At 49.4% G+C, this 19,457-nt stretch overlaps 1 protein-coding gene across 1 annotated transcript in view; it reads right to left on the reverse strand.

The window, feature by feature from the left end:
- Positions 1-230: 230 nt before the first annotated feature.
- The window catches only part of ano1a (anoctamin 1, calcium activated chloride channel a), a 34,499-nt gene continuing 15,272 nt past the window's right edge, over positions 231-19,457 (reverse strand). Inside the window, exons 6-26 of the mRNA XM_079737117.1 lie at positions 18,959-19,013; positions 18,489-18,540; positions 18,255-18,310; positions 17,753-17,794; positions 15,960-16,024; positions 13,929-14,063; positions 12,711-12,871; positions 11,924-12,006; positions 11,741-11,752; positions 11,022-11,093; positions 10,773-10,847; positions 9,751-9,952; positions 8,766-8,877; positions 8,513-8,570; positions 7,868-7,968; positions 6,810-6,952; positions 6,120-6,272; positions 5,509-5,561; positions 4,359-4,543; positions 4,166-4,271; positions 231-3,359 (exon numbers count right to left, since the gene is read on the reverse strand). Of these exons, the coding sequence (XP_079593243.1) occupies positions 3,111-3,359; positions 4,166-4,271; positions 4,359-4,543; positions 5,509-5,561; positions 6,120-6,272; positions 6,810-6,952; positions 7,868-7,968; positions 8,513-8,570; positions 8,766-8,877; positions 9,751-9,952; positions 10,773-10,847; positions 11,022-11,093; positions 11,741-11,752; positions 11,924-12,006; positions 12,711-12,871; positions 13,929-14,063; positions 15,960-16,024; positions 17,753-17,794; positions 18,255-18,310; positions 18,489-18,540; positions 18,959-19,013 (2,170 nt within the window). The 3' untranslated portion in view covers positions 231-3,110. The remainder of the gene's footprint in view (positions 3,360-4,165; positions 4,272-4,358; positions 4,544-5,508; positions 5,562-6,119; positions 6,273-6,809; positions 6,953-7,867; positions 7,969-8,512; positions 8,571-8,765; positions 8,878-9,750; positions 9,953-10,772; positions 10,848-11,021; positions 11,094-11,740; positions 11,753-11,923; positions 12,007-12,710; positions 12,872-13,928; positions 14,064-15,959; positions 16,025-17,752; positions 17,795-18,254; positions 18,311-18,488; positions 18,541-18,958; positions 19,014-19,457) is intronic.

Genomic DNA, 19,457 nt, shown 5'->3' on the forward strand with positions numbered 1-19,457 from the left:
AGCTTACATCTGCTTTGTTCGTCCAGATAATCATGAATAATTCTATAAATTTGGTTTAATTAAGTAGAAGTCGTGACAACAGATTATTGCTCTGTAACATCCAATAAGCTCAGTCTACTGTTGCGCTGTTCCTGTTTAAGCAATGCTTATTTTTTAATTTTTTTTTAAATGGATCAGTTAAATTCAAAATGTTTATTACATACACGCATTACTTGTGACAAATGTAACAATTCCCAATGCATACTCTTTTATTAAAGTTGCAATTACATTATGGCAATAAACGGTTAGGTGACATACATAGATGTCACCTAATGATAACATCTCTGGCTAATGTTTGCTATTTACATCAAGTAGGCCTAATCAAATAGTAATTTAAAAAAAAACTGCCAGTTTTTCTGTCTGCAGTCATCTGGCGGGCGAAGTCTGCAGCCTAGTTCTAAACACACTATTCCACACTGCGTATAATAGTATCATCTGAAGAGTTACATTACAAAACAACAATGCACTAGCTTCCCCATTGGAAACACACCCCTCAGACTGGCTCATATCCCGATAAAAAAGGTCATATTATCTCGCTGCTCGATAAAGACAAAATATCAGGGCAGCCTAAGAAATAACTTCCTGAATCTCCAACCAAAATAGTGAACTTAGAAAAGACAATTATTCTTAGAAGTGAAAATCAAAACTTAAATGATACATTCTAATAGTCTCTGTTGTTGTAATGAGGGCCTCTAACTTATTGTATTTATAGGTGTCATTTTGTGCTGAAAAGGCTTTAACCTATAGATGAAAAAAGTACATGATAAAGAAAAGGTGACAAACTGTTGGGAAAGTGGTTTAAATCATGGAGAACAAACGCAGGGAAAGACTTCAGATGTCCGCCATGATGGCTTTTCCTCCATAAGGACATTTTGGTAAATCCTAGAAAGATTATATGCAATTTATAGGCAAACATTCAAAGTTCACAACGATGAGTGTTGGCAATTATTGTAGGAGATTATTAGCCACACAGTGCAAAAGGATCCGGCTGGGAAGAGTTGTGGGCCGGTGAGTACAACGGAGCCTTAAAGGGACACTCCGACGGACTAAAGTCTGCTTTGCAAACTGGGAGGCTGATAGCTGAGTATCCTGGGGGCAAAGGGGGCGTCATATCGGGTTTATAAAACCACAAGCATTCACTGAATGTGGAGGGCTAGAGTCCCACTCAATGTCCAATGAGGATACAAAAGGAAAGCCAGGACCGGGTGTGTGACCTACTTCTGAAATAGTATATGCCCTCAGACCTTTGATACCCAAAAACGGCAGTTTTAGAAATACGATAGCCTTATGAAGAACGTTTAATATTCTGCCTTTTTCCAGAAATCATTCAGTGAATGAATGGGACAGGATACCTCGTCTCATCACTGCTACGAGGATGGGTTAGATCCTGCATCCATGTAGCAACTCTCCATCCCCAAACTTTGGTAAATCGTCGGGTTCAATGATCTGAACCCAGCGGACAGGATAAACAGATTACACGGGGACTCAAGCTCGTCTACGTGACTCTGCTGAGACCTTTGGCGAGTCCCGCCGCTCGCCCACCAGCACTTAGCTCTAGCTGCCAGACAATAGGATGTGACTGCTGTCAGACAAGGTAACAACACAATGAACACTTCTCTCAGCAACAGTAAGAACAGACAAATGGATACACGGTTGGCCCCCGCTGGAGAATCCAGTAAATATACCTCATGAAGCAGGTTTAGGTCCAGAAGAAGCGTTACAGCAGACCAGCTAACAAGCCCTTGTGTATTCTGAGCAGTCCTTGTGTTGAAGGCAAATGTTAAAAGCAAAGAGTGAGAGTAACAATATCCTGCTTTCTGCTTGTGTCCCGGCAGACATGCATTCAGAGGAGCCGACGCGTAGATCATCCTGAGGGTGCGAACCATCTCTTGGTACGCTGATCAATTGGCTCCATCTCGTTGGCTGAAAGTAGTGCCAGGCAGGTAGAGCCATTTCAAACACACATAAGAGAAGGTTTACTTTATTGATCCCTGACGGGGGATAAGGGACGTATTGGCGTGTCCCTTACCTCCAAGCCGGGACGTAGGGCCGTGCGCCCGTGGTCCTTTGCTGAGTCTTATCGATATTGCACACAAGGGAACAGGCTTTGAGGAAATCCAATCAAATGAAGCTCCATTTACTTACACTGTTGATAATTGCACGCTTAGTTTTCCTAATTCATACGTTTTACTAATCACTACTGGTAATGATAACCTTGCTATAGTGACTACTCGGTTTCATGGCTTAAATATAAAAACGACTTTGATGGGTTTCATGCTGAAACTGAATCTGTTCGAGAAACTGTCAAACTAACAATCGCAGGGGAAACAATGGTACAATGATTATACATCTGAAATTATTGCATTTAAAGGAACACATCTTGATTTAGGGAAATGTTGTTGTGCTAAGAAAAACCAAAACTAGATGAGAATTTTGATAAAATTCTTTGGCGAATATGTATTTTTTCCTTGTTGCAAAGGAAAGAGGCTAAAGTGTGACCGACACACAGCTGGCTTGACGCCCGTAGGACGCACAATGTCCTACGATCACCAGATAAAACAACAGCAACACTGCTATCGTGTCGGGAATCTAACAGAGGCATGTACTGGCGCCACGCCGTCTACAGTGTGTGTGTAATGGCTTCTGTCTGCATCCATGTAACGTGTCAACTCATTTAATGGAGTGAATTTATATGGCGCTTTTTCTAGACACTCAAAGACGCTTGACATCACCATTTAGAACGGGATTCCTATTTAGAACGGGATTCTAATGAGAATCAAACACTAAGCATCCATCTTGACATTTTAACCCTGGGGAAGAACAACAAAAAGCATTTCCCTAAAACAAGGCGTGTTCCTCAAACCGCCTGGCGATTATCTACCTCTGCTTGCGAGAAGACGCGCTCGTGATCGATTCAGTCAAGCGAGCAGAGAACCACACGGAGTCAGCCAGAACCGGTCGCTTGTCAACGGGTGGCGTGCCTCAGCACAGCGGGGACGGATTCAGTCGGAGGTGGACCCTCACCCCTCTAAAGGGACCGCGGGATGCAGCCGGCCGCCCCGCCCCGCGCTCTAGCAGTTGGCCGTGTGGGCGTAGGGGTCCGTCCGCGGGGGGGGCTTCAGGGGGCTGTGCTTCAGCAGCGGGGACGGGTCGCCCTTCTCCGGGCGGGGGTCCCTCCCCCCGCTGTACCACCGGCTCTGCTCCTCCTTCATGAACAGCTCCACCATCAGGATCTTCTCCTTGTGGATCTGCAGGCTGATGTCCTTGGGGATGTCCGGGATGAGCCAGTCGATGAAGTCACTCATCAGCATCACCACGTTCTGCAACACATGGTGGAGAGGGGAGGTTCAACCTCAGAGGAGGAGGAGGAGGTTCGACCTCAGAGGAGGAGGAGGAGGTTCGACCTCAGAGGAGGAGGTTCAACCTTAGAGGAGGAGGAGGTTCGACCTCAGAGGAGAGGAGGAGGTTCGACCTCAGAGGAGAGGAGGAGGTTCAACCTCAGAGGAGAGGAGGAGGTTCAACCTCAGAGGAGGAGGAGGTTCGACCTCAGAGGAGAGGAGGAGGTTCAACCTCAGAGGAGGAGGAGGTTCGACCTTAGAGGAGAGGAGGAGGTTCAACCTCAGAGGAGAGGAGGAGGTTCAACCTCGGTGGAGGAGGAGTTTCAACCTCAGAGGAGAGGAGGAGGTTCAACCTCAGAGGAGAGGAGGAGGTTCAACCTCAAAGGAGAGGAGGAGGTTCAACCTCAGAGGAGAGGAGGAGGTTCAACCTCGGTGGAGGAGGAGGTTCAACCTCAGAGGAGAGGAGGAGGTTCAACCTCGGTGGAGGAGGAGGTTCAACCTCAGAGGAGAGGAGGAGGTTCAACCTCGGTGGTGGCACACACAGAAACCAGCGAAAAGTAGTGAAACACACATCACCATTGTTGGCTTTTTAAGGAACTCTGGCCCAAACGTAGACGACAAATATCTCTAGAAATGTGCGTGCAACTTCCATTGTTTTTGTTACATTTTGTGGAACTGACATAGATTCACAGAACCGACCTGAATGGCTAATTGGAAACAGTTTGGAACGTGGACTAAAGAGGAAGAACGCATCAATATGAAGAGCTTCAGTTGGGGTTTCTGCTCACCTGGAACAGGATAACAAACGCGAGGCGTGCCGCCAAGATGGCCCAGAACTCCTTGGTGAACTCGTAGGACGAGCTGCTGCCAGGGGGCTCTCTGTAGTCCTTATACCTGCAGAGAAACGGTCAACAGTAAACCGACTGCATTTATACAGCGCTGTTCTAACCGGTGGAGTTGTGTTTGTGGGAGCCACCCTACCTGCAGAGGGGAACCTTGTAGCCCAGGATCTCTGGGTCCAGGGGGGCTGTGCCTGTCTGGAAGTCGCTGGTGTTGAAGACGGAGAGGGTGTGGTTGACGAAGCCGTGCATGGAGCCGTCGGGGCTGTACATGTACTGGTAGACGAGCCGCGGGATGAAGTCCGACGTGAAGGAGATGACAAACGCCTGTTGGGGGTTGGAGGTCGGACGGAGATCACATGAGGATCTCTTTCCTAAATATCACATCTAAAGAAGTAAAATACCATCGCAATAGTGGGCCCACTATTGCGATGGTATTTCATCAGCAGCTCGGCCACCAGGGGGTCGGTCATTAAGGCCAGTCAGGGATCGGAAAGCAGCCGCCACAGAGAGACACCCGTTGCTCTAGCAACAGTTCGACAGTCAGGAGACGTGACGGCCGGTCTGGACCTGAGCTCCCAAATAAAGCAGTCAGAATGTGGTCGTGAGCAGGCCGAGCTAGAGGGGTGTGTTGGAGGGGGGGGGGAGACAGTCATAGATGACATTTAAATCCACGGCCTCGTACTCTGTCCCTCAGGACCCTGCTCCTTTCCACGCCCCCCCCCGCTCTGTGTTTACGTTGTGCAGAGGTTGCCCTGACCTCCCCCCGTCGGGACAGTCAGAACCATTTGGAGGATGTTGTCGTGACAACATTCGGAGGATGAGCCGTCTGAAGGCAGCGGTGCTCATCTCACCGTGGTTATCGTTACTGAGAGACGAGCTGCCCAGAGGATTGCCCTGGAGCATCACTGTGACTCCCTCCTCGCCGAGGCGCAGGGTCCCTCCTCAGCAAGGGGATAAGTCCTTATATGCCAAGGAAGCACCGAGGAAGTCCCTCTCTCATTTCTAGACTTGCATTCTTTTGTTTTTGTGATTATTTCGGTACCTGTCTGGGCCCATAGCAAATGCTGGCGTGCTCATGAAGAGATCGATTCACTACATGAACCCTGTTTGACAACTCTTTCAGCTGGCTGAGAGCCACCAGGAACTGGTTCCTTGATTTCAGAGCTTTTTCCCCGTAGGCAAACTCAATTACACGCCTTCTTCTATTCATATTGTGCAATTTATATTGTAGAGAGAAAATAATCACTGAACTGCCTCATATAAAGATATATAAATATAGCGGGACTCACATTGACGATGACCGCCACCTTACTAAGACCCCTTAACAAATTGTACCAGATACCTGGAAGAGATAAAAAGAGAGGATTATGATTAAAACCTTCAGGTTTTGATAACTGCAGACTCAACCATATCATATTATTTAGCTATAATATTTCTATGATTATCATCTACTATGCATTAGTCGATTTGTTTTCACTTCTGGTTCATAAGAGATTCACCCACTAGTCCGACATTTACATTTACATCTAGGGCATTTAGCAGAAGCTTTTATCCAAAGCAACTTACAATATGTACATCTGTGTTGTGTCTAGTGAATGATGATTTGTGCTTGAACAACAAGCCTAGGACGATAATAGAACAGAGATATATTTGGCAACAGGCCTAAGACATTAAGAGCAGATCACCGATGTCTTTAACAAAAGGCTTAAGTCATTAAGAGCAGATCACCGATGTCTTTAACAACAGGCTTAAGGCATTAAGAGCAGATCACCGATGTCTTTAACAACAGGCTTAAGGCATTAAGAGCAGATCACCGATGTCTTTAACAACAGGCCTAAGACATTAAGAGCAGATCACCGATGTCTTTAACAAAAGGCCTAAGACATTAAGAGCAGATCACCGATGTCTTTGGCTCGGACGGCGATGGGTCTCCTTAGCCCCATGACGAACTTCTTGGCGTCCAGACGGATCTCGATGATGTTGTTGAGGAGGGCGAATAGCGGAGCCAGGGGGAAGGAGGCCACGAACAGAGTGACCATCCCGAACTGGATGACTGCAGGGAGGCACACATTAGAACACAGAGTCACCAGGTACTGGACCAGGGTCAGAGTCACGAGGGACTGGACCAGGGTCAGAGTCACCAGGTACTGGACCAGGGTCAGAGTCACCAGGTACTGGACCAGGGTCAGAGTCACCAGGTACTGGACCAGAGTCACCAGGAACTGGACCAGTGTCAGAGTCACCAGGGACTGGTGCAGCTGGTCCGGTGTGAAAGGTCACAATAGCCTGAATTCATTATATTTTATTATTATTTGTGTTATATTTGCATGTGTGCGTGTTTGTGGGCATGCCTTTGTGTGTGTGTGTTTGCCTGTGTGTGCGTGCATGCCTGTGTGCGTGCCTGTGTGGTGGTGTGTGTGTGTGTACCTGTGCCTGTGCCTTTGCCTGTGTGTGTGTGTGTGTGTGTGTGTGTGTGTGTGTGTGTGTGTGTGTGTGTGTGTGTGTGTGTGCCTGTGTGCCTGTGTGTGTGTGTGTGTGTGTGCGTGTGTGTGTGTGTGTGTGTGTGTGTGTGTGTGTGCGTGCTACTCACTCATCTCCATGTACTCGGGGGCCAGCCCGACGAAGGGCCCCAGCTGGTGGTCCTTCTCGTGGCGTTGCAGCCTCTTGTTGAGCTCCGCCTCCTGCTCAGCGTCCATGTCCGTCTTCCTCCTCCTCAGCAGCTTCTTCAGCTTCCTGCACACAGGCCACACGCGTGTCACACACAGGTCACAGCGTGTCACACACAGGCCACACGCGTGTCACACACAGGTCACAGCGTGTCCACACACGGTCACAGCGTGTTCCCAGCGTGTTCAGAGCCGCCACACACACAGTTCAAACAAGGCCTCTGGATTAGGGGGTTAGGGGGTCCAGGTAGCTCTAGTTAAATCTCAATGGAAACATCCATATATATATCATATTACCTCGAATGCAAATCTATATGGGAAGGCTTTGAGAGGCCTTTGTGGTCCTTCTTAACCTAGCTATCTTTGCCGGGGAATGGGATAACCTAGTGATTGTTAGTGCTTTGCACTTGGTTCTATGAACATCGTCACTGTACCAAAAGTGATACATTGTTGTTTCTCTTTCTTCTGAAAAATGTACTTATTGTAAGACGCTTTGGAAAAAAGCATCTGCTAAACGCCTTGAATGTAAATGTGAGGCTTTAAATATCCACATTGACTTAAGAACTAATGCAATGTTTGTTCGACCCTTGTATTGCTAGACAACTTTAGAGTATTATCAAAGTGCTTCATCCTAAGACATGACAAGACCTGGATTCACAACTGGACGGAGTGTAGATAGGATGTTTAAAGATGTGCGGAGGATCATGGCTAAACGACTCAAACGGGCGAGAAACGGGAGAAGGAACTCATGACATAGTTATGAACTCAACGGCTCTTCAAGGCTCAACTATCTCAAGAGGAATGAAGACATGTCCAGACATCTGTTGGTTCAAGGAGGAAGGAAGGCTAAGAACAAATAAAGAGTTAATTTCTAACATCGATCCGATACGAGGGCAGGTGTTGGCACAGCGTGACAAACAGAAACTACTGTTCTGTGAAAACACCAAACATTCACTCATGCGTCCGTCACCTCAGTACTTACGGTATGCCGATCTCAAACAGGTTGTTCTGAATGAGCTGTTTCCCCAACATGGTGATGCACAGCTGAATGCACAGCTCCATAAGACAGCCCGCATGGGCACACTGAGAGAGAGAGAGAGAGAGAGAGAGAATTATTGGTTTATTCAAGAGGGACAATGCACAATCGATATACTGCAGCAGAGATAGCTGGGAGCTCATTAAGTCTGCTGTATTCCCTTGGCAGGAGGTTTAAATACCAGCTGCCATCAATACAACGCATCAATACACCAGAAATGTACTGAGCAATATAATGGTTTCAAGGCTAACACTAACGCCAAACCATCAAGAGTTCGGTCAGTCCACTCTCCATCCTCACATCCTTCCATCTTGAGCAGAAGCCTTCCAGCTCATCCTGAGTGTGTTAGGGCTCTTCTCTTTAGCAGTAGATGTGTGCATCCTGAGTGTGTTAGTTCTCTCTTTAGCAGTAGATGTGTGCATCCTGAGTGTGTTAGTTCTCTATTTAGCAGTAGATGTGTGCATCCTGAGTGTGTTAGTTCTCTCTTTAGCAGTAGATGTGTGCATCCTGAGTGTGTTAGTTCTCTCTTTAGCAGTAGATGTGTGTTATCTGTGCCGTGAGTCGGGATAACGCTCCGTTCAGGTTCCTTACCTCCTCCATCCTGTAGGATCCAACCACGTATAAGTAACTACCAGGACGACCAACCAGCCTGTGAATCAAACCCACACAATAACAAAGGTCATGTACTCTGCAGTAGAAGCACTATACAATTACGTAACTGGACTCAACCAAATAAAGCTAAATGACAGATAAAGTGTTCTTTCTCAATATGTGTGAGGAATACTGAGCAGTATTTCCATTCAGCTTAAACACCCTTCCACCCCCAAGGTGAGGTTCTTCTTACCGTCCCCTGAAGAAGGCCAGGTACACGATGGGGGTGAAGGCGTTGACAAACTTCAGGATGAAGGTCTTGAAGATAAGCCGATCCTCAAAGCTCTTGTCTGTCTTTGGGACCTCTAAAGCAAACAGACAGGGAGCAGGAACAAAGCTTTATTACCCCGTAAAGAACACAGTTGCCTCTTGTCTGAGTCACCGTTAAGTTTACCGTGGGCGACCAGTGATTAGTTTATGAGACACTTTTAAGAGCTATAATTGGAGTGTAATTTGTTATAAATGTCACAGCCACTCCATCAGCTATTTCTGAGAGAAATGCTCCCTGAGAATAGAACATCTTTTTTTTAAATTGCATTAATATCACAAATATTTTATGCATACGTCATACATTATGGAAATGAATAAAAAAACAAGGCAAAACCATGAGGTAGAGGATTAAAATCAAAGATGGTCACTCAATATCCATCACCTTATTATGTCTCACCCCACAGTGAACTCCATGTTCCCAGAGAGACCTGGAGTCTTGGTTCAAATGTACATTCAGTAACATTCTTTTTCCAAAAACGAAAGGCCACTGGGCACGGCTCAATAGCTGTAATTTGAGTGTAATTTGTTCAAAATGTCACGGGCAGTTATAAGTGAGTGAGATGCTCTGTGAGGTATCAGTCCTAGTTGCCTGCCCACCCGCCTCTGAATCAGCTAGCCAGCATCACACCAGAGGGACTGTACTGTCATCGCCGCCATCACACTGACAACACTCAGGATGAGATGCTGGCGCCAAGTCACACAAAGAGTGTAATATTACGATTATACCAGTTACCAACTTAATAAAATATGTAATCTAAATGCTGTCATATCATGGGGCTATTGCTCTTAAAATAAACAGATGAATATTAGTGCTGTTTTCATTGTCTCTGCAGCCTGAATTCACGAGGGACTAAAAAACCAAACCTCACAAAACAGAACCGTTCCCCCCTGTCATGGAACGAGCGTACCTAGTTTGGTGAGCCAGCGGGCGATGGCGGCGTAGATCTCGTCCAGGATGATGATGGCGATGAGGTTGATGATGGCGGCGGTGGTCTTGACGGTGGCCCTGATGTGGGAGCGCGCCGCGGGGTACGAGCTGACGTGGAGAACGGACTTAATGGTGATCCGGTACAGGATAACCCCGAACACGATGGAAAAGGTCACCGTGATCTACAGGTCAGACAGGTCAGAGACAGAGGAGAGAGACACCGGTCAGAGAGACAGGTCAGAGACAGAGGAGAGAGACACCGGTCAGAGAGACAGGTCAGAGACAGAGGAGAGAGACACCGTCAGAGAGACAGGTCAGAGATAGAGGAGAGAGACACCGTCAGAGAGACAGGTCAGAGATAGAGGAGAGAGACACCGGTCAGAGAGACAGGACAGAGACAGAAAGGAGAGACACAGGACAGAGAGACAGGAGAGAGAGACGGGACAGACACAGGACAGAGACTCAGGACAGAGAGACAGGTCAGAGACAGAGGAAAGAGGTAAAGGACAGAGACAGAGAGACAGGACAGACGCAGGACGGAGACGGGACGGGGACACTGATTGGAAGAGAAGAAGGCGCGAAGAATGACATTTTGACAAGATGGCATCAAGAACATCTTGATGCCAGTGACAGTTAGGACATGCAGATCTGGAGTCTGACCACAGGTGTGAAAGGAGACTGGATATTGAGGATATTGATGTAATTGCCGTTATATTAGCGTCTAATGTGGAATCAGTGCCAAGCTGTGCAAGCTGTTGGTATATTTATTTGTAGCTGGTGCAATGGGTGTTTAAAAATAATGATTACTGCAATGGTCTTGTCAATTTAAGTGGATGTTTACTTCTATGTTTAATTTAGGATATTTATGTAGTATGTGCTGATAGCTTAATAGCATAACAGTCCTATAAAGTCCACGTCGCCCTATACCTGATGTATTGTATTTTTAGAGCTGAGCCCTTGCTGTCATTGTTGGTTAACACAAAGGAGGCGGAGATCACTCACCATGAAGGCCATCATCACAAGCGTGGTCAGGTAGGCTGGCATCCTGTCTGTACACGTGAGCTTCACTTTCTCGTTCTGGAACAGAAGGGGAGGACACAACGGACTGTCATGACCATAGCAACGGCCCTCCAACCCGGATACAACACACAGCCGATGGGGACACTCAGATGAACTTCATGCCTCTAAGGTTTGACATTAGTTTGGTCTGCAGCCAACGTCTGACATAAAGAGATAAGATGCAAGCGTCACCTTGGGATTCTTATGTTCATTTCTCTGTTTCTTCTTGATGACCCGTAGCTCATAGTCCGCCCTGAAGTGATCCTGGAACAGGAACACTTTATAGTTTAGCTCTCTGAACGCATGCTCTTCAACGACACATTTCTATAGACCACTGGTTCTTGGCTGGACTGTGGAAGCAGTAGTCAACCAATGCCTAAAGCCTTTCATCATTACTGCACAGGTCAGACCCCCACACCAGTGACGGTTAGAAGCAGATCTGTTTATTCTTATTTAACGGTCACAGAACAAGTGTCCCGGTGAGAACCACTGTCACGGACCAAATGTAAGACGCACGCAAGCAGAGAGCAGTGAGACATCCGAAGCAGGGAGAATACAGAAACAGCAGAAGATGAAAGCTAATTCCCTAGACAAGCAGAGGGCAGTTTGCGTCCCTGTTTATGCAACACTTCAGTGAGGAGGTAAAGAGGGATGTGGAGAGAAATAAAATAAAGTGCAAAGAACCAAAACAGACTTTAATGAGGGTATCAGGGTTAGAGAGTTAGCTCCAGCAGGCAATAACCGCAGAAGGGCTTAGAGAAGCCAAGTCTACAGGGAAATACTGGTTAAGATACAGGTTAATATGCTACATATCTACAAGAGTGAATTAAAGGTTAATATGCATGTTAAGATGCCAGACTACAAAAGAGAGACTAGGTCAAGACGGCAAAAAAAGTAATCCCATTCCAAACCTCGTGTTCTTCCTGCAGAGCACAAAAAACACACAAACATAAAATGTAAGTTTGTCAGCGAGTACGTTATGAAACATGATTTGGGTAGACCGAGTGTTCTCCAGGCCTTAATGCATTCGCTGTTGAGGCGGCGCTGGTGTAAACCATCATCATCATCAGCGCTCAGGGACTAATGGAGCTCACCTCCTCCTCCTCAAAGCCGGTCAGGTCCCAGATGTAGTTGAGTCTCATCTGTCTCCTCTTCCAGTGCTCCATGAAGAGGACCGCTGTGGACAGACACCAGGGACAACTTCACACACTGGGAGGGGACGGCATCGGGCTGTGGAGCTCCACCTCCCCGGGGCCGTGCGGCAGATGCAGCCGTGGTGATAACTCACAGAACACGCTCAGCCATCATCTAGAACCCATTTCAGAGGTTTTCCCGACTTAACAAGAGGCAAAGCGCCTGAAGGCTGAACCGTGGTTGGGAACATTTTTCTAATGCGCTTATTTTCAAATGTGATTGTAGAGTAAGCCATCTGTTGTACTATAAAAATAACAGATTTTACAGATTTGTAAAACCAACACCCTCCAACACCCCAGGTTTCAGCCCAGGGTCAGATAACGTCTGCTCTGACATCAGTGATATCAGATAACAGCCTGTACTGCACCGTCTCTGAAGCCCTCCGTGGCTGTATGTCGAAGGGCTTTATCCATAAAAGCCACTTCTTCATCGTCCACACGCTCATATTTTTGTCAAGACTCTTTCTTTTTGTACGATTTATTTTGATGACAGAGCGAGATGGACCGGAAGGCATCGGAGAGGGGAGAGGGGAGGACATGCATCATAGAACCACGGGCAGGAATTGAACCCGGCTCACTGTGATCAGGACTGGGCCTTGATGGTACACGCTCTACCTGGCCCTGTCATGATCCTTTACACCTGAGCACAGAGTTCCGCCTGAGGCGGTGAGGCGCGGGGGGCTCTCACCCCACAGGGCCATGAAGATGGAGAAGAAGACGGTGGCGGGGTTGTCGAAGAGGTGGCTGGCCCGGGCCGTCCCGCAGGCCGAGGACAGCTTCCAGTAGCTGCAGGCGCTGTCGCACATCGGACACATGGTGATGTTGTTCCTGGGGTCGCAGATCTCCATGCTGGGGGTGGAGAGGGGGAGAGGGGGAGGGAGAGGAGTTGGAGAGGGGGAGTAGAGGGAGGGAGAGGGGGAGGGAGAGGAGGTGGAGAGGGGGAGGAGAGGGAGGGAGAGGGGGAGGGAGAGGGGGAGGAAGAGGGAGGGAGAGGAGGAGGGAGAGGGGGTGGAGAGGGAGGGAGAGGGAGGGAGGGGGGAGGAAGAGGAGGGGGAGGAGGAGGAGGGAGAGGAGGAGGAAGAGGAGGGAAAGGGGAAGGAAGAGGGGGGGAGAGGAGGAGGGAGAGGGGGAGGAAGAGGGAGGGAGAGGGAGGAGAGGGAGGGAGAGGGGGAGGAATGAGGAGGGGGAAGAGGAGGGAGAAGAGGAGGAGGGAGAGGGGGAGGAAGAGGAGGGAGAGGGGGAGGAGGAGGGAGAGGGGGAGGAAGAGGAGGGAGAGGGGGAGGAGGAAGGAGAGGGGGAGGAAGAGGAGGGAGAGGGTAAATAGACGCGTTGAAATATTCATGAACATTAACTCGAAAGCCAAAGTGATGAATTCACTCATCAACTAGTGTGTTGTGTTTATGAAACTTCAGATTTATGCAAATTGGCTGTGAAGCTATTTGGTATTTAAAATCAAATGCCTCGAGACTTTCTAACTCGCTTTTTGTGTGTCTTCAGATAACAGACAGAGACTATCTAACTCAATATTTTGGTCTCATCATATTGTCTTAAAAGTATTTCTGAAATAAATTCCATTTTTAAGTAATATGGGTATCTTCAAAAATGTCTCAGAAACAATTTAAAGATGCGTTTCAGAGTGTTGTGCGGCATCCATGAGAGGAACCCGGTCTACACCTCAGTACGCGTTCAACAGCATGCCCTCACAAGAGGGCGGAGAACCTACTGCTTCTGACGAGGGCCACAGCAACAACCAATCAACCCCCAAAAAATATCTTTCAAAAATCAAAACAAAATGGAACCACCTCCCCATTCCCAGTCGCCACCCAGTCCCCTCTAAGTCACCCTCCCCAGGTCCCAGTCCCCTCCCAGTCCCCTTCCCTGCTCCCAGTCCCACCAGTCCACCCACCTGGGGATGTCGTCGTCCACGGTGGCGCAGCCGTACAGGAACACGATGACGCCCACGATGGCGGCTGGGATGAGCATCTGGGTGTAGACGCCCAGCCAGGCGAAGTACAGCCCCACCTTCTCCCCGAAGTACTTCCTGTGGGAGCACACGGTGTCACACCCCACTGACGATCGCAGACGGACACACGGACTGAAGGGACCAGGGAACCCCACTGGAGAGACCAGGGACCCCCCACTGAAGGGACCAGGGAACCCCCACTGAAGGACCAGGGACCCCCCACTGGAGAGACCAGGGAACCCCCACTGAAGGACCAGGGACCCCCCACTGGAGAGACCAGGGACCCCCCACTGGAGAGACCAGGGAACCCCCACTGGAGAGCCCAGGGACCCCCCACTGGAGAGACCAGGGAACCCCCGCTGGAGAGACCAGGGACCCCCCACTGGAGAGACCAGGGAACCCCCACTGAAGGACCAGGGACCCCCACTGGAGAGACCAGGGAACCCCACTGGAGAGACCAGGGAACCCCCACTGGAGAGACCAGGGAACCCCCACTGAAGGACCAGGGAACCCCACTGGAGAGACCAGGGAACCCCCATTGAAGGGACCAGGGACCCCCCACTGAAGGACCACGGATCCCCCACTGGAGAGACCAGGGACCCCCCACTGAAGGACCAAGGACCCCCACTGAAGGGACCAGGGAACCCCACTGGAGAGACCAGGGACCCCCCACTGAAGGGACCAGGGAACCCCCACTGAAGGACCAGGGACCCCCCACTGGAGAGACCAGGGACCCCCCACTGGAGAGACCAGGGAACCCCTGCTGGAGAGACCAGGGACCCCCCACTGGAGAGACCAGGGAACCCCCGCTGGAGAGACCAGGGACCCCCCACTGGAGAGACCAGGGAACCCCCACTGAAGGACCAGGGACCCCCACTGGAGAGACCAGGGAACCCCACTGGAGAGACCAGGGAACCCCCACTGGAGAGACCAGGGAACCCCCACTGAAGGACCAGGGAACCCCACTGGAGAGACCAGGGAACCCCCATTGAAGGGACCAGGGACCCCCCACTGAAGGACCACGGATTCCCCACTGGAGAGACCAGGGACCCCCCACTGAAGGACCAAGGACCCCCACTGAAGGGACCAGGGAACCCCACTGGAGAGACCAGGGACCCCCCACTGAAGGGACCAGGGACCCCCCACTGAAGGACCAAGGACCCCCACTGAAGGACCAGGGAACCCCACTGGAGAGACCAGGGAACCCCCATTGAAGGGACCAGGGACCCCCCACTGAAGGACCACGGATCCCCCACTGGAGAGACCAGGGACCCCCCACTGAAGGACCAAGGACCCCCACTGAAGGGACCAGGGAACCCCACTGGAGAGACCAGGGACCCCCCACTGAAGGGACCAGGGAACCCCCACTGAAGGACCAGGGACCCCCCACTGGAGAGACCAGGGACCCCCCACTGGAGAGACCAGAGAACCCCCACTGAAGGACCAAGGACCCCCACTGAAGGGACCAGGGAACCCCACTGGAGAGACCAGGGACCCCCCACTGAAGGGACCAGGGAACCCCCACTGAAGGACCAGGGACCCCCCACTGGAGAGACCAGGGACCCCCCACTGGAGAGACCAGGGAACCCCCGCTGGAGAGACCAGGGACCCCCCACTGGAGAGACCAGGGAACCCACGCTGGAGAGACCAGGGACCCCCCACTGGAGAGACCAGGGAACCCCCACTGAAGGACCAGGGACCCCCACTGAAGAGACCAGGGAACCCTACTGGAGAGACCAGGGAACCCCCACTGGAGAGACCAGGAAACCCCACTGGAGAGACCAGGGAACCCCCACTGGAGAGACCAGGGACCCCCCATTGAAGGGACCAGGGACCCCCACTGGAGGGACCACAGAACCCCCACTGAAGGGACCATTCAGGGGTCCTCTCCGTATGTTACGTGCTTCACAGAGACTGATAGGCTGGTGTGTGTTGGGGTCTCACCTGATAGGCTGGTGTGTGTTGGGGTCTCACCTGATGAGGCTGATAGGCTGGTACTTGTAGAAGACGCTGTAGCTCGCCCACTCGTCGTAGAGCAGCTGGGGAGAGGGGATTGGCGGTTAGGGGAGGAAGAACGATGAAGAACAGCGATGAAGACCTTTTTAAAAACTGGGTTTGAATTGAAGGTGCTCCGATATATATGAGGTATGGGGGTTATGGGGGGGGGGGGGGTTCGCAGGTAATATAATACACCAGTATGAGTCAGTGTTTAATCAGTCCCCCCCGTTATCAGCAACACGTCACATCAGTCCTGGCTGGTGTTGTCATAGTTACTCAACCAGCAACGAGGAAAAAGAAAGGGCTGTATTTCACAAATACCCTTCATTTATTATTCATATGATTCATTTGTAATAACAAGTATGCTTACACCTCGAACATAAGAGAAGCCCTATTTCTCTGCTGTTTCATCATTTAACCGTTACCATTTCTTGGCATTCATCTTTACCACCAACAGCATGTCATTGAAACCATTCAATGTGTATCATTCTTTGTTGAAGCTCAAGGGGATCTCCTGTAATGCGTCTCCATGTCAAATGATCCTTCTGGATTAATGCAGGATAATGCTTTTAGTTCCAGGATTTTGTAGCATTGACTACGGTTTGTTTCAAGCATTTCTTAACCATTTACATTTACCTTTAAATTCTGGGCATTTAGCAGACGCTTTTTTCCAAAGCGACTTACAAGTGCATTTGTCAGAAGAAAGAGAAACAACAATATACCTCTGTCGGTACAGTAAGGATGTTCATAGAACCAAGTGCCAAGCACTAACAATCACAAGGTTAACCCGTTCCCCGTAGACAACAAAGCATACGCTTATAATAAAACCCTTTTTTGTGCTTCAGCACACAGAAGAGGCTCTCCTCTGATTGCAGTTGATGTTGGTGCCGTCAACAGGAGAAACCACACATTCCTCCTCCCGGTGTTGCAACGAGACGGAGCTAGAGCTATTACCGCCGTGGATCAACCGGGCGGTGATTCACACCCGGGCGTCTCAAGGCTCCACGCCCACAGCTCAGCACCTGCTCGGCCGCTGCTGGGGCGCCAGGCCGAGTTCGCCAGCGCTCAGAGACGGGAGAGGGGCGAGCGAGCCGTAATGATGCTTGAGAAGCGTGGAGGAGGAGGAGGACCTCTTTCTGTTGCCGTGGTGACGGCCTCAACACACAGCCTCCGGCGTAATGATAATGTGTCAGCGGGGAGGGGGGGGGGGGGGGGGGGATGGGAGATCCACCAGAGGGTGTCTGGATCCCTGACTCAACACGGACACTTGTTTTCCCTCTCAAACGCTTGGCCGACTGATAAGTGTTGTGATGCTGCAGCAGATAGCTGAGATCCATTCCACCAACATTTAATTAAATGGGATTTGATTAAAACCAGTCATAATGGTCTCACATAAAGACCTGGCAGATGCAAAACTGGATATAGATGGGTGATCCCCCATAATGCAACAGGGTGAAACTGTACAGATCCCCCATCATGCAACAGGCTGATACTGTACTAATCCCCATAATGCAACAGGGTGAAACTGTACTCATCACACTGTAAGTTTTAAGATGCACCAATACCAAAAAAAAAACAATGGTAACTAGAATTTATAGCAAAGCAAACTTACATAAGCAGTTACAAGAGAACACACACACATGATGTTTTTAGTTGTAATATAATCTTGACAGTTTAATACTCATAATGTAAAATGCTGACTCCGGAATGACTATTGAAGTTTCTGATGATATCATCAGCAACAAATCCATCATAAGATGGCCTCTTACCTTCCTGTCGTTGGTTTTTATGTCCACCCCTTCAATGTCTCCCTGAAAGATATAATAATGCATTTCAATCATTATGCACACTCACATACACACACACACACACACGCACGCAGGCACACACACACACACACACACACACACACACACACACACACACACACAAGCATGCCTGCACTCACGCACGCACGCACACACACACACACACACACACACACACACACACACACACACACACACACACACACACACTACACTACAATCCAGTGCTTGCATTTGAACAGATACACATTACCTTTCATAAGAGCGGTTATGTTGTCTTATTCGTACAACTTACATCTAAGGATTCATTCATTCATCCATCCATCCATTCATTTATTCCATTTGAAATGGTTTGAGCTTTAAAACAGAGAATACAGTAGACTGTTCTGTTGAATATGAACTGGGTTTCAGTGCTACTGTATGAGTGTGAGGACAGGAGGGAGGGGGGCGGGGGGTAACTCACGTCGTGGACGGGGTAGGCGGCCGTGTACACCCCACTGCCGAGCAGGCTGGTGATCCCTGAGACAAACACATTCATCAGTCAGCTGACTGCCACGGTGGAGGAGTTACAGCCCCGATCACACATGGAGAAATACACAAACACACCGACGCACACACACACACACACACAGGCAAAGGCATAGATTGTTCCGGAGCGTGGTGGCAGTTGTCTCTATATGCTAATGAGCCGTCGTACCTGCCCTCCGCGGTCTGCTTGTGATTCTGGTCCGTTTTAGCACCTCGTACACCTAGGGGGGACATGGAGGCAGATGGACTGTATGTACTGCAAACATTATAGCACGTCGTTCAGTGGAAGAGCATGGGGAGGGAAACAATGACCATATTTACAAAGGTGGCCTTATGATAAACAATATGGATATATTATGGATATAAATATACTATGGTGACATTTAGATTGCACTTTAAGGGCCGGTCATCCTACTTGAATAATATTGGGCTGTATTAGGCCACTGGCTCATCCCGCGGCCCTCCCCCAACTACTTAATTTTAGTAGTTTGTTAATTTCATGTTTTTTGTTAATTGCTAAATGCTTGTGGATTGGCCTGTTTCAGGAGTGGCGGGTAACAACTTAGTGAGCAGGGGATCCTACTAGTGAACAGTAGTGAACAGTAGTGAACCCCTACACATAGAGGTCACAGTACTCACTATAAAGCTCCTGGTCTTGCTGCCAAAGAAAGAGTCTGGATCCGACAGATCAAACCTGCGGCAGAGAGGAGAGAGCTGCTTTGAAAATGGGATTTTAAACTCGTGTATTTGCCTTCCAATAGGAATAAAATGAGTAATATCCTGCAAAGAGTGAGTCAGGCGGCTGTGCTGTTCAGTGTCAGAGCAGTAAATATAGCCTTCTGCTGTCTGAAGCCCCCCCCCCCCCCTCATCAACACATCGACAGGGGGCTGCACAGCCTGTCTCACCCTCAGCCTCCAGAACTCAGTACACGACCGTACTAACAGAACGGGATGGACTCTCCATCATCACATCCCTGCTCTCAGTCTAAACTAGCAAAGGTATGTGTGTGTGTGTGTGTGTGTGTGTGTGTGTGTGTGTGTGTGTGTGTGCGTGTGTGCGTGTGTGTGTGTGTGTGTGTGGGTGTGGGTGTGTGTGTGTGTGTGTGTGTTTGTATGTATGCCTCCGTGCGTGTGTGTG

Source organism: Pollachius pollachius (assembly GCF_949987615.1).
Source record: "Pollachius pollachius genome assembly, chromosome: 5".
In the NCBI taxonomy this organism is placed as follows: Eukaryota; Metazoa; Chordata; class Actinopteri; order Gadiformes; family Gadidae; genus Pollachius; species Pollachius pollachius.